This window comes from Halichoeres trimaculatus, unplaced genomic scaffold (assembly GCF_033239565.1).
Source record: "Halichoeres trimaculatus isolate MK-OKI-2021-1 unplaced genomic scaffold, fHalTri1.1 fHalTri1_scaffold_10, whole genome shotgun sequence".
Classification (NCBI taxonomy): domain Eukaryota; kingdom Metazoa; phylum Chordata; class Actinopteri; order Labriformes; family Labridae; genus Halichoeres; species Halichoeres trimaculatus.
Genome location: NW_027437187.1, coordinates 15,912,992 through 15,938,567, shown reverse-complemented (window position 1 = coordinate 15,938,567; position 25,576 = coordinate 15,912,992). Strand labels below are relative to the sequence as shown.

General features: G+C 41.6%; 1 protein-coding gene across 2 annotated transcripts in view; it reads left to right on the top strand.

Moving 5' to 3' along the window:
* The window catches only part of brsk2a (BR serine/threonine kinase 2a), a 208,513-nt gene that overhangs the window by 153,226 nt on the left and 29,711 nt on the right, over positions 1-25,576 (top strand). For both annotated transcript variants that reach the window (XM_074677978.1, XM_074677977.1), the window contains exons 5-9: positions 11,543-11,659; positions 17,243-17,276; positions 17,395-17,463; positions 18,822-18,968; positions 25,147-25,178. In XM_074677978.1, the coding sequence (XP_074534079.1) occupies positions 11,543-11,659; positions 17,243-17,276; positions 17,395-17,463; positions 18,822-18,968; positions 25,147-25,178 (399 nt within the window). The remainder of the gene's footprint in view (positions 1-11,542; positions 11,660-17,242; positions 17,277-17,394; positions 17,464-18,821; positions 18,969-25,146; positions 25,179-25,576) is intronic.

The following is a 25,576-nucleotide window of genomic DNA, read 5'->3' as shown; positions in this document are numbered from 1 at the left end:
AGTGGCTCAATACAGAGATTACAGGGCTGACAAAACTTCATATTTCTCTTTTATGAATGTGGTTGTTTGTTCCTCTCTCTTAATGCTTCCTTTTGTGGAGCCGGCATAAGAAACAGAGAAGAAAAAAAAATTGAGAAAACTTTCCATCTTTTGTTAAAAAAAAAAGGAGGGGGTGATATCTAAATGTGAGCGTACTTTCACTGTTTGTATTAATTATTCAATGATGGTGCAGTTCTTTCTAGATAAAGTGCCAATGTACTTTTTTCACAGCTGAGTAGAGAAGCGTTTTTTGTTTCCACACTGTAAATTTCCCTTACTGTGCGCTCTTCTGTGCTGAGTCCTTGCGTTTGTTGAAATACGCTTCCAAGTAATTACAAATGTGTCACATTGCGTTAGGCTTCGGGGGGTAATTTAACTGTTTACCAGTTCATAGACTGGAAGCAATCATATAAACTTCACAAGTCAAACACATCAGCAGGGAACAAAACTGAGCTTGTTCGTCTTTTATATGTATGTGCTGTATGATGTACTTTTTTTGTGATCCTGCAGAGAGTGAGGCTGCCTCTCCAGAGAGTGCGTGCTTTTTCTCCATGTTTTACTTACTCATGTCCCTGCGCAGTGCAGAACACTGACCAGAGAGCAGAATGAGTTCAAGAGTGTTTATTTTTACCTTTGGCACAGGCTAATCCGGAGTCACCTCACAAAGTCGTGAAGTCAGAAAGTGTAAGATGAGATGTGATGGAACAAAGACAAAACTGCTTTGATGGTGATAATGTGGGTCTGAGGTTAAACACTAAACATGATTAGAATAATAAAACATGGAATTCTAATAAATGTAGTGCAGTAATTTGGTGACAAAACACAACAAAGACATTTCAAGTGGAAGTACCTTTACTGGGGTTAAAGCTTATTGGGTTTATACATTTCTTTCTCAATAGAGACCTGGTAGAGCACAGGTGTCAAAGTCGTGCCATGGAGGGCCGAGAGGCTCCAGGTTTTCTTTCCAACCAAAAACTCCACCATCTGATTTCACTGATTAGTCCCCTGCTCTCTGCTTGAAGGTGAGGTAATTAATGAAATCAGCTGGTGGAGTTTTTGGCTGGAATGAAAACCTGCAGCCTCTCGGCCTCCATGGCACAAGTTTGACATCTCTGGTAGAGAATGGCAGCAACACATAATCAATACAAAATAAACAATCTAACTTGTACAGTTTGTGTAAAGCATGTTGAAATGATCCACTGATACATTTAACAGCACACAGAAAACTATATTGAACTGTTTTTAAGGATTAGAACATATTTATAGCAACAAAGTTTTTTTCATTTAGAATCGGAGTGTAAGCTACTCAATGCAAACAGTGCAAAAAGCCTACAAAATTTCTTTGTCATCTCAGAGTGAAAACTTTGGGAACAACAAATTGCATATTGTCCAACACTTTAAAGGTTGTGAATTATTTTCTTCAAGGATAAAAGATAAAAAAAGAAGCCAGGACTGTCACCTAAGACGACTTTGTAAATACAAACATCAATTGAGATGTTGCATAGAGCAGTGTAAGAGACTTGAGAATATCAAGCACAATAATGAGTCAGAAAACCACAGTTTTTAATAGGTCTTGGTGCAAAAGGATAAACTCTATTCAAAGCAAGAAAACTGTAAGCATAGGCTGTCATGCTCATATTCAAAAAAAGGTAGACCCCCCCTTACTTGGTTAATACACATTGTGTGATACAGGATTTGTTCCTATATTGGAAGTAAAATTAAACTGCCTTTCCATGCTAGGTCGTCCTCAGTGGTAATAAAAAACAAGCGAAACAGATACAAACTTAATTTCTAATCCACCCTTTATTAAAGTTCTCTCAGTGATTCGTTTCCCCTGCTCTTGGAGGTTTAAAGAGTACTTGAGATTGTCTGCATTTGCAGAGCTGATCCTGCCCTTATTAAATGCACGTGGAACATTTATAAAAAGCTTTAAGCAGATGTAACCACAAAACAGTAAATGGTCATATCACCAGCACAAACAAGAGAGCTGTGGGGTTCCCCCTTTGTCGCTCCTCTGAGCTGGAACCTTCCATACATCTAATGTTTCATTCCTTAATGAATCTAATGATATGATAAGGCCCTGTTACCCACCTTCTTGGTGCCATGTGTCATATTTACAAATGGGGCCAAACATTAAGGTTTCCTGCCTCACCATGACTGTTGCATAATTCAACTTTTCTTTAGTCTCATTTCAACCATTTACTTGTATACAGCAAGCAGCTCGCCAGTCCTCAGATAAAATCAGCTGTGCCTGCTGCTGGCATAGCTGCCTGCTAATGATAAAGGGAAATGAAAGGTAATAAAAACAGTAAAATACTGATACATTTCTTAGGACCTGTTTTTTCCACTAAATGCCTGGAAGACAGATTTGCATAATGTTGCATGGGCAATTAAAAGCAATGAAACAATCTGATTTGTCATGGAATGATTGGGTACGGTTTAATTTCTGTGATTAGATATGCTTTATTTTTTGCGCACTATAGTTTAAAGGAGGACTAATCACCATTTTTGCTGCTGCTGTTTAATGACAGAGCTGCAAAGCTATTTTAAACACGCCAAGCTCCCACACCTTTGTGTTAGAGTTTCTTCATTACTGAACTAATTACCTTGGATAATGTGCTGGTGTTTACAACATTATTTGAACCCTCCAACAGGTGGTTGACAGGTTTTATCTTAAGTTTTCAGATGAAAAAAAAGAAAACAGCTGCTGACTCTTGTACCACAAAACTGTCTTCCTCTGGGAATGAGAACTAGAAGTCTTTTATCAGTCTGTGTAAATAACTGACAGTGCGAAGAACAGATTAGGCCAATTAAGCGAAAGCATCTGGGACTGACATTAAATGAAGGCACATACATAGATTATCACTGCTCTCTGGTAGAAAGAATCACTTGCAGATTTATCTCTCTCTTCCTGTTTTACTTTGCGGCTGTCTCTCCATCTTCGCGCCTCAAACCCCCTCGCTAACACTTGGGGAAAATGATGCCTTGTAAATTTATCATGAGGAGGATTATTTGGGAGTGTTGCTGCTCCCTCTCGCCCTCCTTCCAACCTCAATTAGGAGCAAACAGACAGACAGACGCAGCCTTTCCCACCTCCCCTCCATTCCTGCTAATGAGATCCCAGCATCCCCTCAATAAAAAGAGCCTTTCTGCAATCATTTCTTCCATTTCTACTTGTCTGCACGGGGACCTGAACAGGCCATTAGAAGTGCTGCCTCTTCTGTGTGATTCACGCTGCAGAAAGGGGTAAACACATGCTCCTCAGTCACCTTCTTTTTTCACTGCGTACCCCCCTGTTTTTCACCTCTTCTCATCGCCTCATGCTTCTTCCGCCCTTCGCCCACGCCCAATCCCTAAATATCTCTCTCAAGCCGAAGGGATGAGAGTCTGGGTATGAATGAAAGAACATAGAGGGCTGTTTATGACTCAGTGTTTCCCCCGCCCGATTCAGATCATGTTCTGATTTACGCAGAGTTTTCTTTTTATGCAGAGGAAGTGAAAAGGACAAAGTGAAGCACATGAGGATGGCTGACAAGGGAGATGAGGCAAAGATAGGAAAGAGGAAGATAAAAACAGACATGGGAAAGGGAAGCATTGGCAGAATATATGCATAATGAATGCTGAGGCAGTGAGGGAAATCTTTAATACCTACTATTCCTCTCTATCCTCCTCACTAACACATGTCTTGTGTTTGGATATTATTTAAGTCTCCAAATATGAGCTCTGCAGCTCTGCGAGTGACTCATAGAGAGGAATAGACTGACAGGCTGGTTAAAAACAGCAATGAGAGCAGCATCCACATACAATGATGACATTTTAATGATCTTTGTGAAATTTCTCTTTCACTCCCACTGCAGGAGGGTCAAAGGTCAGGGCCTGCCGCTCTGCTCAAGCTGCTTTGCATTCATTTCCAAACTCTAGCAAAGTTGATGCGTCAAAGATCTAGTTTAATATTTCAGATTTTTACACCCACATTTACCTAAGAGGGAATCCCAACAACAGCCTCTGCTGAATGTTGTCAGTTTTTGACATTCAATAAACCCACATCTGTTGTGCAGAGTAGACTCTCCAGAGAGGTCGATGTGGCATCCTGCCATCACTGCAAACAGTCATCAGAGACGCAGATTGATCGAGAAGAGAGAGAAAGTATTTTCTTTTGACACTCCACAAGCTGCTGTGCACTTTTTATACTGATTTTTTTTTCAACTTTGTTACCAGACTGCTGCAAAGTGTTTATATCAGATAGCTAATCAGGGATCATTGAATAAGTTTGCATTTTACTTTTGAACTCAGTGTTGAAAAGGAATGCATATACTGATTTCTTCTGATGAACCTTCTGTCAGAAATGTAACTAAAGGGGCTGTGAGAAGTTTAAAAGTGATCTTGAAAACTTCTCCCTTCTAGATATATGCCTGACCATAATTCACACTTTAAAATAAGATTACCAGTTCCAATATTGCTGGTTACAGATTGTTTTAAATTGCTACTTCTTAGCTTCCAGTTCGGGTTGACCTGGACCAGATTGATTTACGACACGTCTAAGTCTTTATGACAACACCACACTGGCTGGTGAAGTTTAGTAGTGAGAGGAGGTGAAACACAGAGATCTGTGATTTTCTCTGCTGAAAACGATTTCTGGGATTAATTTTGTAGTGATGGTGGACACAGGAGCCTAACTGTCAGACAAAAAAAAAGACAGAAGAGCAGAAGAAAGCTAAACGGGAGAGTGATACAGCCAGAGCTAAAGGCTAATTAGCCTTTAGCCTTTGTCCACCCAACCCTGTCACAAACATGCATAGATAGGTTTGCATGAGCACGCTCACAAACCATCCACAGAGGAAGAAGCACAGTTTCATCCTGACCACATCACACTCCATCCTCTTTGTCACCCCTCTACTTTCTGTTTAGTAATGACTCCAGTGCCTCACCCAGGCAACAACCCTTTGTCTGTGTTTAATACAAAGCGACTGCGTGTGTGTTTGTGTGTGAGTGTGGATGAGATAAAGACGATCTGTCACATTAAGTGACTACAAGCATCCCACCAAGTAAGGCAGAGACTGCTACCACGACTCGGCAAAGCACCCAGTGCTTTAAGCTCATCACACAGGCTCACACACATAGTCACACACAAGCTCTCATCCGTGACACTAATGTGCACATTATTACCCCCCACCTACATACGCACAAACAAACACCTGGTCTAGAAGTCACATCAAACCTACGCAGTAGCATAATCACGCACATCATCCATATCCACCTCTCCTGCTCTAATTCAGTTTCTCCCACACTCCCTTTGTCATTACCTGCAAAATCCATCTCCTCCAGAGGCTGAGCGATCCGCACACAGCTGTCTGAGCTGAGCCCCATGATGGAGCATTAAAGCCGGTAACAGAACATGAAACTTAATATTCCACATCACTCTCTAGGAGAGGCAAATATGCTACAATTTTAATGTAAGGTACAAGATGTTTTATTGTGGAACAGTGAATTTTTACACAAAAACACCAGAGGGTAATTTTAACTACATTAGTAGTTTAGATAATTGACATACAATGTTTTTTAATGCACAGACTCATAGAAACTCTATGTCGAGATTGTTTCTTCAAACAAATAGAAGGAGTGCATTAGTTTTTGATTTTGTTACTTCTTCTTCTTGAAAAAGTAAGTATAAAAAAAACCCTTTAGTAACTGTTATCAACTTGTTTACGCTGTGTTTTTGTCTGCACATAATAAAAATTGGATTGGGAAATCTCTTGCTGAGACAAAAGTGACTGAAAATAGAGTAGAGTTAACATAGATCTGCAGCAGTTCTACAGTACAACCAGCAGCCATCCAACTCTTTTTAATACCATTACCTTGGTGGATACATGACAACAGCCAGCACATAAATCTGCTGATAGACAGTGCTACAATTAATGGGAACCCAGGTTCTTTTTAATCACTCTGGCTCTCACCTTTACCCACTTTTATTGTGAGCTCTTCAGGTCAGGATATTGTCATATTACTCTCTCTGTAAGTGTGTCCCTGTATCAATAGCAACTCATGCCCTGTACTTGTTTGTGGCCCTGTTGATATTCAAAGCAGAGTTTTCCCTGATGATAGAGTGTCTTCCTGCCATCCTGTGGAAAGACTATACTTATAGCCTATCATCATTACAGCTGATGGCCAATAAAAGGCACAGCACGGAATCTTTTTCTCTCTTTTTCCCTTGATTTTTTTCCCCCTGATTTTTCGATAACACCCTCTCCTGCAGAGCCAGTCAGAGCATTTAAGTGGAACTGAGAGGAAGAGGGGAGATTCTATTGAGAGGAGGTGAAATAGGGGAAAAGGATGTGTAAAATGGAAACGGGTAATGGAGCAGAATGGGAGAGAACTCAAATAGTGTAGATAGTGTAGTGATGAGATGTTACACAAAAGGGTAGAAGGCTTATTAAAAAATCCAAGTTTGACATTTAATCACTCAATAGGGAATTAGATAACATTGGTTGTGAATTGGCATTATAGAAGTAGCAGTAGATTGAGACCGATTGAGGACCACCTTCTCTTCCTGTATACACAGTAATGACCACTTACCACAACCACTTGCTTCTCATCTATGACTCATTAAATATTTCCTGAGTAGGTCTGCATCTTGCAAAATTTTTATTTTCTAATTCACTTCTCGTGTTATTCCTGCATTTGCATGTTGTTAAAGCATTACATGGAATATGCATTGAAATACACATTGATGGTGTCCATATTTGCTCTACATGGAAGAGTGCAACCAATTTTGGACACAGGGTGAGACTGTACTTGGATTTTATGGCAAAGTAGCAAATATATGGATCCTTTATGTGGAAGTTGGTCTGATTCAACATGTATCTGTCTTAGGTTTCTGCCTCTGTCACACCCACCAGCTCAACAAGGCACATGACCTCACCTATATTTCTGTGCCGTACCTACTTTAAAAAAGATTGTTTGCCTCAGTATGCTTTGATTATCACAGGTAGTGCCCAGAACTGGAAGTTAATATCAGGCTTTTATAATCCAACAAAGATTTCGTATTAACTCCATGTTCACCTGCTCCTCTGGCCCCTGCTGTACACATCAGTAGGACTGGCAGCACACATAACCCAGTACATATGTTGACTCCACGTTCAGCTGACCCCCATGAGAGGTTGTTAAGAATAGAGAAATTATGTGGATGAAAACCTGGAAAAAGATAATCAGGTACTAGCATATGTGGGCAATGACAGACAGTATTTACACCCCTGGCTTAGAACTGCCACAGTGAACGATTGCATGAAGATACATTATGCACAACCATAGCCGTCTTTATTAGATGCCTGATGTCGCTATGAATTTTTAACACGAATGCCACTCCTTCACTCCGATGCTTTTCTGACAGCACGCCTGTTTATTCTGCCTTAAAGGTCCGCTGCTCATCCCATCTTCCTCCTGTCAAACTCCTCTGGATTAAGAGTGAATGCTGGGTTGCACACAAAGATTTGGCACTGCAAAGCAAACAGTTTGTTTATCCCAGAACTAGCCATCATTTTAATCCCATTTTTTGTCACTGCATTACATGCAACATTGCATTATTTCCCAAGTGTTGCTCAAAACCCCAGAGGAATAGATAAGAATGATCCAGATGGCACGAGGAATGCTGTTGTTGCCATCCCTGGAGAGGCAAATCTTGGGTGCGAAAGGAAAAATAGCTGTGTGCTTTCATCTCAATTCTGATCCAGTTTAAATGCAAAACATGTGACAAGAGAGCACTGAAATATGAAGGGATCCTTTGTGAAAAGGCACTGGGTACTTCACTCTAGCTGTTCAAATGAACAACCTTGTTTTTGATCTCTAAAGTTGGTGGGATGTGATCAACTTTGGTAAATTTGTTGAAGAGTTCAGTGCATTTGTCAAAATTTGCAATTAATAGGATATGGGTGAGGGCCAGTGGTGGTTTAGTTTCCATCCTCCATCTTTTGTTCCATTCAGCACTGTTAAGCTGAATGTTCAGTGAAATAACTGAGAATACAGCAATTCAAAGAAAAGCCAAAAAGGTTAATTCCTGCCCATGTGTGAAGGCTACCACTCATCAAAACACACTTTTTTAGAAAAGGATGAATAAAACATTTTATTCTGTCGAAGTGTTCCTGCACCCACCTGCTCTTGCCTTGTATCTGTGGCTTCACAAATAATGTTCCACATAGTGTACATCTGATATAAACTGTGCTACTTTAGAGAAGATACAGGCAAAAATAGTTGAGAAACTTTAAACATGGTCACCTACTACTTGCTTCGAGCAAAATGCAACAGCAGACCAATTTCATGAGACAGCAAAAACAAGGGAAAAGAGGACATTTTTATCTTTCTCTTATCTCTTCTCTCACAACACTATTAACCCCACTGGCTAATGAACGACTTTTCCTACCACATCTAAGTCAGCAGTCAGAATATTTTTCCCCTTTTGCTAATGCGATAGAAGATGAGCCTCAAGCATTTTTACCAGTGTGCTTGGTCTCCCTCTAATTGGGTCAACCAAAGCCCAGAAAAGTTTGAGGGGAGAAAGAAAAGATTGGAAGAGGAGGATGACACAGAGGTGTGCTAGAGGCTAAATGGCTACAATTCAACATGCAACAATGGTTTAAAACCCCACTCCAGCTAACAATTATAGCGCCAGCAAAGCTTAAGTACCTCATCAAATGCCAAAACAGGTGGCATGTTTCCAGGCATGATAAAAAGGACACATTTGAGCCATTAGTTTTATTTTCAAGAGTTCTTGTTCTGCTCATTAGCACCACATATCTCAGTGTGATAACACAAGCTTAACAAGAGGCAGTATTTAACAGTGTGTAAGTCAAATATGTCACAATGGGAAAACTACATTTCCCCCAAGCATGGGGGTTCACTAACAAAACTTCAAATCCCCATAAACATGTCTGGTATATTACTGGGATGCGAGCCCCGAGAGGAAAGACTCATTACGACCTTGTATAAAACAGAACGTATCAGCATGGTGCGTGCAAATGGTCATAAGCAATTAAGAGCATGGTGTAAGATCATAAGAATCATGTCTAACAGCCCCACTGGGGTGTAAACCTTGCTCAGACAGCATGAAGACACACACACACGTACACGTGTCTTGTAAATTACACTGAACAGCATCATCAACTCCATGCATGTTAAACTGCGAGGAATGCAACTCAAGGTAGAAATGTGTTATGTAGACCATTTTATGCTCATATAATGGATGGCATTAGTTAGTACTGAATTGTTTTTGCCCTCTTCTGTTCTACTCCTGTTCTTTTTTATTGCTAAGTTCTATATGGGCCAAGTGTAGGACTGTAACATTCACATTACTCCATGTCCTGCACCAACACCTGTGCAGAATAATCTGCATTTAGAGTATTTTATAAGAAGTTATCCCTGCGAGACTTGCCTCCAGGCTAGCAGTGCTCATCTTCCACATTTCTGAGAAGGAAAGCAGCAGTTATGTTCAAGCCCATTGCAGCTGTTAGATTTATTTAGCAGCATCTCCTCCTGTATGACATATGAGTGCAACACAGAGATATTCCTGTTGCAGGGCCTGCTGCGTGAGGAAGATTACAGTAGCAAAGTGCAGCCTAATGTGTCAGGGAGGCAGTTTAATGTCCTATTACTGATACCGTGGTCCTGACAACCAATAAAGCTCCCAGATGCAACTTGTCCCCCTGATACTGTTGGTGGATGGATACAGTCCGCTCCTTTTCCCTCTGGATTTGTCTCTTAGAGTTTGGTTGTTTGTATTTAAACTCAGATATGAAAGACAGGCCCATGATGGTGAAATGTTAAATGTTCCTCCAGGTTAAGAGTTACAGAGCAGTTTTGACTAATTGCATTTATCATTCTTTTGAAACTAGGATTCTATGATCACAGTTTGTAAAGATAACGGATAAAAGATTAACTATATCACCTTGGTTATTTTTTTGGTGTGGCTAGACCTGGTTGTAGTAAAGCAATTGTGAGTGTGAGTTGAAAGTAATACTACAATAACCAAATAGAGACGCAGCTTGGGTACAGTCTTGTTAAAGCCAATCCCAACACTTGTATGAATAGTTTACTGCGCTGTTTGTTCAGATAAAATGATCTATAGCTCAGATGAATCAACAGCCCAGCAAGATGTGCAACTGTTTGTCTGGAAAAACAGACGAAGCAGCCGCAGTCTCTCGCATGAAAGACCCTTTCCAGACAGCATTTTGCTTGTTGAATAGGCTTGTTATAAAACATTTGCACAGTTGAACAGAGAGGGACACACTGTCCTCTGTGATGCCCAGTAAAACCACAGTCTGCCACTGGTGGCCCCTGAGCTGTTAGCTAAATGTTTGTTCCTTCCTCCTGTGCTTTGACAGTCTTGGTTAAAAGACTAACTCTCTCTACTGACATCCCAGCCAAATGATGGTTGTGCGACTTGACAAAAGGATTTTTTTCTAGCCTGGGGAGAACTGTTTTAGATGCTATCTTTGTTTTATTTCAATTATAGCAGGGATCACAGAGCCTGCCAGTGTGATAGTGAACCAGCTGACAGCTAATCCCTCAGGACAGAAAACGAGTTGTACAGCAGCCGATGTCATCTAAGGTTAAACGTCCATGGTGATGAGGCATTCTTCAAAGGCAGATGCATGCAGCTATTGTTCCTCTCCCCTTTCTATCATTAGTCTAAAAAGAAGATGAAAGTCCGGTTCATGACATCCTGACAAGCCCTTGGCTCTATAACTCTGGCCCCGATTAAAAACCATGGAGGGAGGTGAGAAAGTGTAACCATGGGAATGAAGAAAAGAAAGATGGAGAGGCAGTGTAAGCAGACGTACAACTGTGCGATGTCTCTGCTGCTTCCTTCAAAAGAACACCACAGAATGATGTAATATACCACTCGACCCCAAGATGCTAAAGAGATGTTAAATGCATGCTGAAACACTAACACCCTGCTTTTGAACAGTCACTCATCAAAATTGAGATTTTAACCTCTGACACAGCAACGGGGTATGTGATTTTAGAGAGATCCTCCTCTCAACGGCTGCTTCTGAGGAAGGAGATGATGTCCGCTGGATATTCTCCCCCCTCGCTGTGTTTAGCAGTAATGAATGGCAGCTAATGAACACCTCTGCGCCTGGCTCCCCCTCGACACCCTTTTACTCAGCCTGGTGGCTTTCTGGCAGATGAGAGGCAGGAGAGGGAAACAGAAGGAGAAAAGGACACAGCAGGGGGCTGTCACACCTTGTCCCGGCCTGGTGCTGAGGTGGGAGCCCCTTAGTCTCAGCAGGGGCAGATCAAAGAGGGGAGTGTTGCGGAGAGAGGAGGTTGCTCTGTAACAGGTTAGGAAGCTGTGTTGTTCAGAAGAGGGCAGGAATGTTGGTCCAAGCTTGATCCACAGGTGTTTGAAGGAGATTGCTACACATCTTTTGCTTCTTTTTGCATCAGATTCCTTTAGTTGAGCTCTGTTTTGTCTCACAAAATTATTTATTTTTCTGTCTCTCCCCTCCAGCCACAGGGATCTGAAGCCAGAGAACCTGTTGCTAGATGAAAAGAACAACATCAGGATAGCAGACTTTGGCATGGCCTCTCTACAGGTTGGAGACAGTCTGCTGGAAACCAGCTGTGGGTAAGTCGTATAGAAAACATCACGATGCATGCTTTTGAATGCGATGTCTGGCCCACATCTCTGCAGGTGAGATTTGGACGATTCAGAGCACATCCTGAGGGTAAAAGCAGGTCGTAGTTGGAAGGCGCTTGGAGCTGACGATGTGGAACAGAGGGAAACAGAGAGGAGAGTGGACAAGCAGGGGGAGAATGATGAGTGGAGCTATCAAGCCCTCTGCCAGGTGCCGTGTTCTCAAAGTCGACGTTATCGTGCGGAGCAGATCTCAGCCGGTGCCTCTCACAGGGAATGCTATCTGGCTGTGCTCAGGGGCCAGGGCCATGGCCACACATTACAGCTCTCCGTCTCCTCGTATCTGAAGCTGCTGGGTTTTATGATCCAACAGTCACGACCATGCCAGGCCCATCAATCCCACAACCAGCGTAATGAATCCGCTTGAAGGAAAAGTCACTTTCAAAGTCTTTGGAGTGTGGTCATTCATACTGTGGAAGTGTTTTTATTTAACCCCGAAGTGTAGTGATGGGAGTGCAGGGTCACAGCTGTCAATAAAAGGAGCTGCACAGTTGATGATGGTTTACTTTTAAGTACTGAGTTCATAAACTCAGAGACAGCAAGGGTTATCGCAAGGCTTTTACAGGCGTACAGAAAGGTGCTCTTCACTGGGTTTCTTTTTCCTCTCATATGAAATTTACTTTGAAAAGAAGACAGTCAAGCTTAGTATATGCACACAATGCTAACTAGGGAAGTCCCGATACAGATGTTTTGACTCTGATCTGATCTGATTATTTGATATGTTTTGCCGATACGATACCTTTCTTTGACAAATCCTTTACTCCACTGGGTGATCCAGTTGTAAATGACTAATCATATTTGTTGTGTTAAAGTGAGCCCTGTTAGTACCTCCTCAAGGGACACTCACTTTAAAAATGTTGCAAGACATTGTTTTATTATCATTGCTTTCCAAAGTGAAGTAGTCCTTCACAGCGGACATGTTTGCACAAAGGTTTGATTTACAGCAGCTGTAAAGCATGACGCTGCTGAAAACATAAAAACTGGATTGGTCCTGATCACAAAATGAAATCTGATACTATCCGATCCTCCAAAAACAGCCATACAGGACGCTGGTACCAAGCAGTGTATCAGATCTGGATATCTCTAATGCAAACCTTGAGTTTTACAGGTTTATTCTTTCTATGACTCTCTTCGCCCAAAGATATTTGCAGGAAAAAAGGATGACAACAAGGCTTTAAACCTCATTGTTTCACACTATTTTCTCCCAGGTTTGTGTTGATCAGGATGTAGAGAACATTTTATTTTTGGTTACTGCGTGCTGGCTTTCATATCGAGAGGCACTCGAACATCTGTCCCAAGCTCAGACCTGATTCTGCCAGATTTTACCTTCTAATCAGAGGCAACTGGAATTACACACAATCACAAACACGCAATCCCACAAACATACATACGCACGCAGCACTGGCATGGCTCGGTTCATCCCTGACCCCCTGGACCCTTTGTCCCATGCTAGTTTGGTTGTCTCTGTCTGTCTCTCTGTAACTCACACACATGCAGATTAAAGCCTGTGCATGTGTTCAGACACAGCAGTCAAAAGTGTTGCATAATTCTTGCAGCAGTAGTGCACCGCCTCAGCTCTTATGACTCATCGGTGCAGATCAGGACAGCTGAATGCACTGTGCGTCGCTCTGTGAATGTAAAATGTGCACAATTGAGTCATTTTACAGCCATGATGACCACGCTGAAGTGTTTCCTCTTCCTAGAAAGGCTGCGGGATTGGACAGCTCTTACTCAGCTATTTGCTGTATCCTGTACACAAGCTGTATGTTTGACTCGAGCAATTTTTCAACCCCATGCATCTACTAAGACCCCCACACACATTTGCTAAGTGCCACCGGTGCTCACAGGTACTTGCAGGTGGAAAAACAGACTTTTTTGTGAAAACACACACATACACACACACACACACACACACACACAGAAACTCCTGCACTCCCACACAGCCAAGCAAAGTAAATCTGTTTTTGTTTCTCTCAGCTCCATCAGTGCATCCTGCTCTGTTTTTGTGTAATAGGAAAGCATGAGCACCATTTATGTTAATGTGTCTCTACGGTGTTGCTATACACACATGCACTGTATGTGTGTGTGTGTCTGTGGTTATTGATTATTTATGCTCCTCTGACTGTCCCATCTCTAAGTGCAGATATGACAGTTTTTAATTAAACACATTTATCTGGCCCGCTCTCACCATGCAGCCGTCTGACACAAATGTATTCCATTTGCCGCGGGTAATGGAGCTGAGTGAAGATGAGACTGGCCCCAGGTAGAGACGAGGAGCCTCGGAGCACATACATAAACACATGCAGACCTAGAGATGAGCAGAGCCTTTGACAAGCACGTCCAAAAATGGATCCAGGACTGTGGATTCTCTTACCCTGTCCACATATGGCCAGCTGTGTGATCTTCAACACTGGATGTTTGTTATAATCTGTTTCTCTGAGTGATGGGAAGAACTCAGCTTTTATGCATTGAAGAGCTGAGCATATTTGATTTAGAATAGATGAGCTGCCTCTCTGCACCATGCTGTTGATTCTTTCACTCCTCCATAGGAATTTTCATCGCTTTAGCTCATAAAGCCTTCTATGCAAAGCGTATAAATATGAGTACTTTTTGCAAGCTAAGCAAACTGTGTGATAAGCCCTGATAAGCTCTTCAGTGTATATAAAAGCGGCTTCTTGCATCTTCATCATTGTTGTTTCATCCTCTTCAGCAGGCAGCAGGGTACAGTCTGAGGTTCTTTGTTGTGTTACCTATCAATAAAGTAGTAGAGCAGTTAAAAGTTTATGTGAAAAGGCTTGTCTCAAATCAGACGGCCTGGCAGTTTTAGACACTTTCAAAAAGTCTCCTTATTGTGAGACCAGAGGTTTTCCCATGATCCTGACAGACTGCGTCATATCAACAGATACGTTGTTGTCCAGAAAGTGTCATGTCATCTGGTGATACATGAGATTTCACTCTTTTTTAAATCTTACATTATGCCAATATTTTTTGCCTTCTGAAAAAATGTGAAAATTTCTTCAGTTTGTTTTATTTGTGTTATCAGCGGTGGTAAGAAAAAAAAAAGAAAATGAACAAATGGCAAGTAGCAACAAAAAGACTGATGTTATGTCATCCCACGCGCAACTGTGCTTTAATAGAGTGCATATTTCACTGCGGTCAGAGGAAAGTGGCTCTCGCAGCTTTCTATTTATCTTCAGTGTCTTAGTCTATAATCTGAACCTGTGGTCCGTGCAGCAAGGTATCTTTATCATATTTACTCTAAGATGTATGGACTGTTATGTATGTGGCTGGAGTTTTAATACAGTGGACTAGGATGCATTTGAATAAACTTTATTTACACTTCTTATAAAATAAGATCATAAATACAGGTGAGACACTCCAGGAGGAAAAAGGCTCATATAAAAACATGAATCGTACCACATTGCATCATCTGACACAAGATGACAAACTGGTATGTCAAATATTAGGGGAAATTCTTAGAATTAAGAAGAGAACAGTTGAGAATGGGTATTATATTGTCAGTAATGATCAAGGTTATAATAATTAACTAAAACGAAACTAAAAATTAAAACTAAAATTTAAAATACATTGCAGTTAACTCAAACTAATAAAAACTAGAAAAGAAAACAAAAACGATAAGTAAACTAAAACTGTATCTTGAGTTAAAACTAAGTGAAACTAACCAAAATTACAGACAAATTTTCCTTAGTTATCGTTTTTGACTAAATTAATAGGCTTTGGATTTTAAATGAATCCGACACATTTTCCCAACCAATTTTAAGACAGTTTTAGGCAGTTGTCAGTGCCTTATGGCACCATCGTAGTCATGTACTGGGACGTGCTTGTTTACTGCACTGACTGGCTGTGCGCTGCGCTGCAACGAAACGTAGTGGAGCAATGAATCAGAGCATCTGTAACAGTTTAATTCTATGTGAGTCTAACTATATTGTTAGAGTCCAAGTTTCTATTTATTTAAGCTCATATTATTTTGTTTTATATAATTTATTTTCATATTATTTTTATTTAATTTATGTTAACATTATTTTTATATAATTTACGTTACTATTTTTTATATTAAGTTTATATTATTTTTATGTGTTTAAGGCAGCAGCCAACACTTCAGTATCAGCATTGACTGAGCAGTGAGCACTATGTTGGACTGGAAAATAAACAGTATTACAAAATATTTACTCTGACCTTTTTGAATCCTGCACCTGGTTAATAAGGTATGACAAAACTAAAACTAAACTAAAACTAAACTAAAACTAATCCTTGTTACAAAAATCAAAACTAAATCAAAACTAGAATCCCCGCTCTAAAACTAATTAAAACTAAACTGTAATGGGAAAAAAATGTCAAAACTACCCAAAACTTAACTACTGCTGCTTAGCATACTGATAATGATACATTTTGCCTGTATCCTGGTCTGTTTGCCATCTAGAGCCCCTGCACATAATTAGTTTATATTCTCTTTGGTCCCGGCTGTGGCTCATGTGTTGTGGCATTCGTGAGTCAAAACTAGAGCAAATCTCAGGCTTGTTTTTTTCTTTTTGTTCCTAGCTCATCTGCATAATGCACTCTGACACTTGCAATCAGGAAGGCCTTATTTGCATAGGCTCGTGTTTGAACTCCCCCCGTTGACATGGCGGTAGTGTTTGTTATCGGCTGGTGTTTTGACAGCCAGCGGAAGCCGTTCCGTCGTCGGGGCTGGTATTCATGAGTACACAAGACAAGAGCGGAGCTAATGGGCGCCATGTTTACAGACTTCAGATAGTCTCTCATTAGAGCCAAATATCTTTGTATTAGATAAGACTGAGTAGGAGAAGGAGGTGGGGGGCAAATTTGTGGAGGCCTCGAGCAGACAGGTGTCTGATTTGTTTTGAGTGTGCAGCCATTTGCAGACTTGTTGGAAAAAAAAGCAGAGAAACATCCTGTAATTGATAGGTTATTTAATTAGACATCGTAGACATGATCATTCATAACCTGTTTCCTTTCATTTGCAGAAACTGATTGTTGAAAACAGGAATGTACAGCAGAAGTTCCACTGCTCACATAAAGATTAAAAAGTCGCTCTGCAGCAGCTCCTCTCATCCATAGCCATTGGTTTATGGAGCCGACCGTTGAAAAGTAGCTCCATAAATCTTCATACAATATTGATGTGTCAATCTAGTCATTGGGTTTACTGTCAGCCCATCCAGGTGCTGTAAAGATTAGTGGCTCTGTTCACAGTCTGCTGTGAGAGGATGCCCTTGAGTGAGCAAGCAGGAGGACATCCAAACACCCTCAGGATGTCGAAAATCCCCAAGCACGTCTTGATCTACGCTCACCGGAGACATTTATTGTCTGACTAAACTCTCCTTTTTACATTTTCATACACTAGTGTTCGCCTGTTTGATGTTGTTTTGTGTCGTTTAAACCTGTGTAAACCTCAGGTTCATTTGCAGTACAGCCATGCAAGGAGAAAAGTCCTGAAATAACCTGAATTAATTCATTTTTCTCCTCATTTTCCAACAGATCTCCGCACTACGCTTGTCCAGAGGTCATCAGGGTGAGTCATTTTAAACCCATTCATAATATCGTCTTTGCTCCACCAGCTTCCTCTTTGAAACTCTTGATCTCATTTGAACAAACGTCACATGCTGAGGAACACTTGCTCTTGTCCTCAGGGGGAGAAGTATGACGGGAGGAAAGCAGACGTCTGGAGCTGTGGGGTCATTCTCTTTGCCCTGTTGGTGGTGAGTGTCCACTTGTTCTGCACTAACTGATGGTGACTGGTCAGACATGCAGTGCAAAATATGGCGTCTGAACATTGAACCACAGATGTGCGCTTGCCATCAGTCCCAGGAACAGATGTGATGAATCAAAAGAGGGAAATGTTGTTTTTGTTGACTCAGTTTTGATCTCAGTAGAAGAAAAATGTGTCAAACATAAACTGAGGTGTCAGGAAGTTAAATTCTCACTCTGCTCCTACCAAAATAAAAGTCCTCAAGCTGAGACTCTTACGCAATCGAGATGAGAGAATAGAAGCATCTTTTTATTCATTATCCTGTATCCACACAACGCTGTATCCATAATCAGCTCTATTCTCCTGCTACATTATGTCTGCCGTTCCCCAGCCATGCAGCCCTGAAGCTTTGTTTCATCAACAGCTGTACTGTAGTTCCTACACACCCCGGCTTTATGAATAATTCACACAGCTAAACTGAAAGAAGAGAGCCCAAAATAAACACCAACGCTGACAGGGCGCCTTTTGGCCACAGGCCCTGTGTGTTTGTCTTTGTTTTTGTCTCTCACTCCTTCTCTTGCCGCCTCATATGTCTGTTTGTGTGTGTGTTTGTGTGTGTGTTTGTGCGTGTTTGTGTCAAGGACAGCCTCACTTACACTCTTGTTTGCCGTCATCTCTGCCGTGACCACACTTCTCCAGCTCCAAACAAAAGTTTCTTCTCGTTGACTGCAGATGAATTCTGTCTTCCTGCTCTGTCCTGCTGTCTTTCTGCGAGATAACCATTTGTCTGATCGTGGGAGACACTCATACTCCCTAGCAGTTAGGCTGCGCTCAGATCATCTGTTACACAAGCCGTCCCCCTCTTTTTCTCCCTCTACCTCTCCTTCATTTCTCAGCCTTTCTTCCTCTCTGTCTTTCTCACCCCCTTCATCTCCCCCTACGTCTTGTCTTTTGGTGGAGGCTGTCATTCATCACACAGCCACATCTGTGAGGTGTCAGGCTGCTCTGATAAATGACTCTGATGAGAGAATACTAAATGAAGGAGGTAAATGAGAAAGCTTGGTAATTATTAGAACAGCTCTGTTTTCAGCTTACTGCTGTTTATAATTTATTTTGCTGCGTAGCTGAGGGCAGAACGCTCTAATTGGAGATTTGAACAAGTTGAGAAAGCAAGCTTGTTCTTTAAGTCGGGCAGGATTAAGACTTAAATGTGGTTTTGTTTCTTTTGGCAAGCTCTGTGAGTCATTCATATGCCTTTTTCTTTCTGCCCTCAATCTGGAAGAGGCTTAAATTCAGTTTGCTACAACAAACGTAAGCTTTGTACTTCTTCATCTTCACTATCCCTGCTTTCCTCGTTTGTCTCACCAGGGTGCCCTGCCATTCGATGACGACAACCTAAGGAATCTTCTAGAGAAGGTGAAGTTGGGAGTGTTTCACATGCCTCACTTCATCCCGCCAGACTGTCAGAACCTTCTCCGCGGTATGATTGAGGTGGACGCCTCTAAACGACTAACGGTCAGTTCAAATCACAGACCAAGTTTGTGCTGTTGAGTGCTTTTGGTTTCAGGGTGTTTCAAGCTGGAGATCATAACCTGTCATAGGCTTGGCATACACTGTTCAAAACCCAACCCTGACCTTACTCTGACTCACATGACTGATTTAAAAGTTGCGCCAAATTTCAGCATTTGCTCCGTTTGACGTGCAGGGCACAAAGGGGCACAGGGCCGATTACAGCCCAGCTGTTTCAGGATGAACATCTGGCATGTTCAAAATGTTGCACTCTCACATTGTGAAAACAGAGCCATGAGCTGATTTGCTTAACTTCAGGGCTGTTTTTTCTTGATTGTGCCTGTGGAAAATGGTTGAAAACATCTGAAAGCATTGTGTTAAATCACTATGTGGCGTTAACAACTAAAATACACCATTAGCCATAATGTGCTGACATCTTTGCTATCTAATGTAACTCAGTACAGCTCGTCCACAAATCCCGCAGAGCTGTTACAAAGCTTCTGCATTTGTGTAACATGTTCAGTATGATCCCTCAGGTCATGCACAGAAATCAGAGTGTACACTGTGAGCCCCTAATTTGCTTGTGGGTACTTCACTAAGTTCTGGCACAGTATTGGTCGACACTTCACCACAATGCTTATCCAGATGTTTGTTGTTTCTGAGCCTGAGTGGAGGCAAAACTCTGCTGTTCAGACAAAACTGTAGGGCTGCAACTATTGATTATTTTAGTAATCAATTACTCTAACAATTATATTTACGGTTAATCAATGAATTGGGGAAAAAAAAGAACATGAATGACATGAAAGTATTGTCACCTAAAGAATCAACAGTAAAGGCAAAATAATAGGAAATTTGTTTTTTTGTCATCAGATTAAGGACTTAGTGGACCAAAAAGGCAAATACATGAAAATGTGTCCTCAGTCTTTTCACCTACAGGTCAAATGGTTCACCCCCTCTGCCTTACCACCATGTGTAGCAGCTAACGCTAACGCTAATGTTAGTTTAGTGAACTCCTCGAGGTTTTCAAACAGGGGGAGGATTTAATAAAGAGACTAAACCTAAAAGACAAACCATGCCTTTCAGAACATATAAAAGGAGTGTATGTGGGATTTCGTAGCTCCTCACCTCACTGTTGAGCTCCCAGCTCGTCAACGATGAGCCCTATATATTTGCGTTTTAAGTGCTGGATCATAGCAGTCGTACCGCCGTGCCATGCAAGGGCATTTTTTACTCAGCGTGAAATACTCCCAAATTCTGGATTTTTTTGGACGAACGGCTTCTCTGGCTCTGCCGGCTTGGCTTGTCCTCCGCCACGCTGATCTGTTTAGATGTGAGGTACATGTGCAGCCCAGGTAATCTATACTCCGGTCAAGTAGGTCCTTTAACAAGTTGGCAACTGCTAAATAATCCGACAAAAAGGAAGAAGACAAATAAACTGAAGACAAACTAAAACAGTAATGGCGCAGCACAGTGCATTAATTATGGAAAAATTCTGTTGACGCTTTTACTAATCGATTTTTATTCGATTTTAAATTGATTTATCGATTCGTCGTTGCAGCCCTCCAAAACTGTTACTTAAAGTCTTCTGACAAGAGTGGAAGCTGTGACTGTGGAAGAAGCCTCAAAAGCTGCCTTTCCACCAAGCAGACCGGTTCAGTTCGTCTCGGTATGGCGTGCATTTTGTGGCGTTTCCACTGACTTATCTCGGACTTATCCCGAATTTATTTGCGGGGTACACTGTGTTGCGCTGCTACGGCGTCACGCTATTATTTAAAAACTGGGGCTTGCAGCATCCAGCTTACACGCTGCCTACCATGAGAGGGCACAGTTTGCTGTGGAAACGCAAACGGGATCAGGCTTAACTGTGCCAAACCGAACCAAACTGTACTGAACCGACCCGGACTGCTTGGTGGAAACGTGGCTTAAGATATCGCACTTTACTTTTAGATGATTCAAACAAAGTGGCTGTGGTCATAATTATTAGATATTCTCTGAGGTTATATTGTTTAAATGCCTTTACACCAAACATCCTCATAGCATGCTGTTCTTCTCTCCAGCATTATGCATGGACTGTTTCTACCTTGCATTAAATTTTACAGCGCTCCCTCTAAAATTCATACACTTACACTGACTGGAAGATGTGAAATGTATCTGCATTAAATATTTCATACAAACTCCCCTCGCAGTGTTTACTAATGGTGTTGTCAAAGCACCAAAATCCTATTTAGATGTTACTTGAGACGGCATCCATGCAAGAGAGAAAAATACAAGACGCGTTGACTAGAGAGAAAAAATCATTATTTTTCAGCAATTTGGGAAAACGTAAGGCTCCAAAGAGAAAGCAAGATGGCAGAGATACACATTCAAACTAAATTGGCCAATATCAACTCCGCGCTGCCAAGCCGACCATTGTCTTTTTCTTTCTTTATTCTCTCTTCCCCTGTGCTTTGAATGTTTGTCTCGCCTCATCCCCGATTCTGTTTGAGTTCTTCCTCGAGCACAGGATGTGAATCCAGGAGAGCGGCTGCTGTTTGTGCACTCTCCCTCTGCTCTGTTTAGTGTACTCAACACGATGGCAGTCCCTTTCAACACAGCAACTTATCACCTGGGCCAGGTGGTCAAGGAGAGGATGAGAGAAGGAAAGTGTGAAGGGCAGAGAGCTTGGATGAGAGGCAGAGAGCCATGAACGAGGGGGAATGAAATAATAAAAATGTCCAGAGGTCTCAGCGCAGCCTTCTCCAACACGAAGCTGCTCTTCATTCCTGTCTTGCATTTTACATCCAGACAACACACAGAGATGCTGAGATACTCCATTTTAGATATTTGCAGATGTACAAAATAAAATCTTACTTTTCACCCCTCTCAGGGCTCTCCAGGTATCTGTGTGAATCAGTGAAGTAAACAAACTGTTTTCACGCACCTGCCTGTAAGCAAATGTGATGGCACCACCCTTGAGTGGATGTTATTTCCCAATGCCTGAGCTATCTTTCAGAAATGTGAAATTTATACCAGAATAGAAAAGGATCTCAAACCTTCAAAGAAAGGAAAGCTCATTTTCAGGAGAGTTGACAACCTGGAGGTGCAGCTCTTCAGACGAGCAGCAGTGCTGAAACGTGAACCTGAAAGTCCTCACCTGTTTGGTATGCTGTATGAACACTGTAGGATTTTATTTTCTGTTCTCTTTCTGCCTGACGAGCACAGGTCACCCTGAGATCCCCTAGATATGTCCAGCAGCCTCAGGCGCTGTCCTCGACAAAAAGGGTTACACACAGACAGAGCTGCTCAGGGAGAATATGCCACCTCTTTGCCCCCTTCCTGTGCACGAGAGCTCCAAACAGAGCTCATGGGATGTGTTGTAACCTCGCAGAATGTCAAATAGCTCTGTTAGAGGCAGTGCTTGGAGTTCAGTGGTGACCGGCCCACCCGGGGGTGGGAATGACATCATACATGAACATATCAGGATTATTTTCTTAATAAGGTTGACAGTAGTTTGTCTTCTAAATTGATTGGGGAATTGGACTCAAACCATGGTGGCTGTGTTTCAGTATGTCTATTTTCATTCTCTGTTAATTAGGTTTACATACACAAAGCCAAGGCCCCTCAGAGTCTGAGTGGGATGTCTTAAAGGGCTTAGCCCAACAAAAGCCTTCCTCTTCATTTCTGGCCTGTGTGGTTGGGCCCCAGAGTCCAGCCAGGGCCACTGTTGTCTTGGTTTTACTAAGATCCTCCCCCTGTAATGGTCTAGTCACCACAGTCAAATTATGAACAACAGGTAAACTGACTCTCAATTGACAAATGCAACTCAACATTGACCTCAATGAGAGATTACAGTTACGGCTGAGATACACCATACATCTGCAGTCCGTTTCCACTCCATCACAGCAAACGGATCAGTCAATCTGTTAACTTGCGCTGGATCTATTCTGTCGCAGTTGGTCTTTGTGGTTGGTCCATCATTTCTTAAGTTATAAGCAGACATTCTGTTTTTGCCAGATGTGGAACTTTGGGGCATAAATTCAGCGTAGGGAAGAATCGAGTGGGACAGGAAGTCGTGACCGGACACTACCAAAAAACACCCAGTGACTTTCAAACAAAACAAACCATGTCAAAAGCAGTTTGTATTCAGCTTGACTACAACAGTGAACAGACACAATGAGCGGAGCCAGACCAGGAGTTGACAGGTGTTGATATTTTACAGCCCAACATGAATGAAGAGAGACTTATCAATGGAGAGGGAAGCATGGGAACTTCCTGGTCTCGTGACTTCAGCTGTCTGTCAGTCATATGGCTTGCTGGACTGAACACGCAGCCGGTGTGAGTTGACGAACCCAGTCAACACGGAATGGAGTCGGACTGCAGATGTATCTTATGTATTTGAAACGTTAAGATCCTTAATAAGACAAAAAAAATAGAAACATACTGTTGGACATTTAAAATTCTTGATATGATCCCCCATGATGCATCTGATCAAAATACAAGTGATGAGATCGAACTTGATTTAAACTGTTGACAGAACAACCAGTTGAGACGACTTCTGATCAAATTGAGTTTAAAGACAGTAAAGTTAGTGACTAAAATTCAGGACTTTTGTGACTTTTGACTTTATAGCGACTGAAACTAGTCTTAAGTGTTTTAAGGTGACAAAGATTAAATATATAAAGGGCACAAAGCAGTAAAATGCACCTAAAACTCATGAGAATTTCTGTTCAATGAAAACACCACCTCCAAAATGAACACTGACCAGGACTATGTAGCTTTTTTTTTTTTTTTACAGTTTGTACATCAATCTTTATACTTTAGTTGAAAAGGGGGAAAATGATAAAGTTAGCTATTGCTCAGGCCAGCTCATACCAGCTGAAGGGCAAATATCTTTATGGCTGGTCCTTTGAAAGCTGTTTTTTTATATATATGTGTGAAGGCATGCACTGTAAATTTTTCCAACAAATTACAGAAAGAAACTTGAAAAAAAAAATTAAATTGTGACAAATACCATTTGCATTAACATTTTTTTTTAATTTGGGAGAATACAACTGGACCACTTGCTCTGATCTTGCTTTCTGACCTTATGAAAAGCCAAGTTTGATATTTTACACACAACTTGCATTTATTTAAATACAGACAAATTGCACTGAAGTGAATGAAGTCAACACCTTGTGAAGTGAAAATTAAAACCCTACCTGAACACAAACTCATGCACCCACCCAACCAAGTGCAACTGAAGCAGCATCACAGCAGCTTCCCCCTCAGCCTGAGTGAAAGCAGCTGGGATTGGTACTGTCACATTTAGAGACTGATTGATGTGATATTGCATTTCAAACCACATCACTTTCAAGCCTGTGTGTGATATCAGTCTCTTGCCTCCAGGCCTTCAATAAAAACTGGAGAGAGTAGGTCACCCACTGGCCTGTATCTGACAGGCAGGGTAACTCTGTCAATACCATGACCTCTGTGGGAACAGACGGGATTCACCTCCACTCAGTGACCAGTCTGTGCTGCTTTGTGTGATGAACCAGAATCACGGCAGGGAGTCCTTAGGGGACTGTAAAAACACTGAAACAATGATGTCGACTCATGTCTGTGAACTATAGCTCTGAATCAGTGATAATAATTAGAGCTGCTGTGTGTATCTCAGGAGCGAATTAAAAAGTCCCAGCACTGACATTGATCCTGTTTTCCTCAGTGGCCAGCTGAAACACTGTGAAGTCATTCAAACAGACATCCTCCTTTGTTGCCCTTTTGCTCACTGTTCTCCCCTCTTTCTGTTTTTCTGGCAGTGCTGGTGACAAAACGGCCATATTAAAAAGTGCGAGGACAAGAGTAGCTTTGAGAGTGCAAGCGAGTGTGTGTTTTTTGTGAGTAACAGAGATAGGAATGAGAATAGGAGACTCCCTTCAGACTAGAGGGCTTGGCAGGGTCAGCAGTGTGTGTGAGGGAGATAATATTCTCTGTTTAGAGCTCTGTGCTCTCACCTCTCTCTCATACTCTTTCTGCACCTCTCTGTCTTTTCCTCAGTATGTTTTTTCCCATTGGTTGTATTAATATTTGAAGGCCCTATTATTTACTTCAGGCTTTTAGTCTACCTACGTGATGCTCTTGTGTTTCCATGAGGACAGTAAAATCACAGCAGATGCTTTATGTTGCTTTGGCACTGACCTCTCTCTGTTTTGTTTTGTGTCTTTTACAGTTAGAACAGATTCAGAAGCACACATGGTACATGTAAGTATTCCTGGCTCTACTTCTTTCTTTACACATTATCCTTTCCTCATCTTGTTCTTTTTTCTCTTATCTCCTCTGTCCTTATTCTCTGTCCTCTGCTGTCCTCTACTCAACTTGTTCCTCTTTCCATTATTCCTGCTCTTACTGTTTCTTGTTCTCATCTCTTCTCCTCTTTCCCTACCCTGTTTAAATCAATCAATCAATCAGATTTAGATTCAGACAACTTTATTAATCCCGCATGGGGCAATTTGTGTGGAGCAACTTGTACACAAGACAGATACACAAACAGAAACAAAGACAAGTTGACATAAAAGCAGCATTAAAAAAACTACACAAGGAGTTAAAAGTTAGAAACATAAAAAGACTAAAGGAGATGACGACACTAGGCAAGGTTGAAA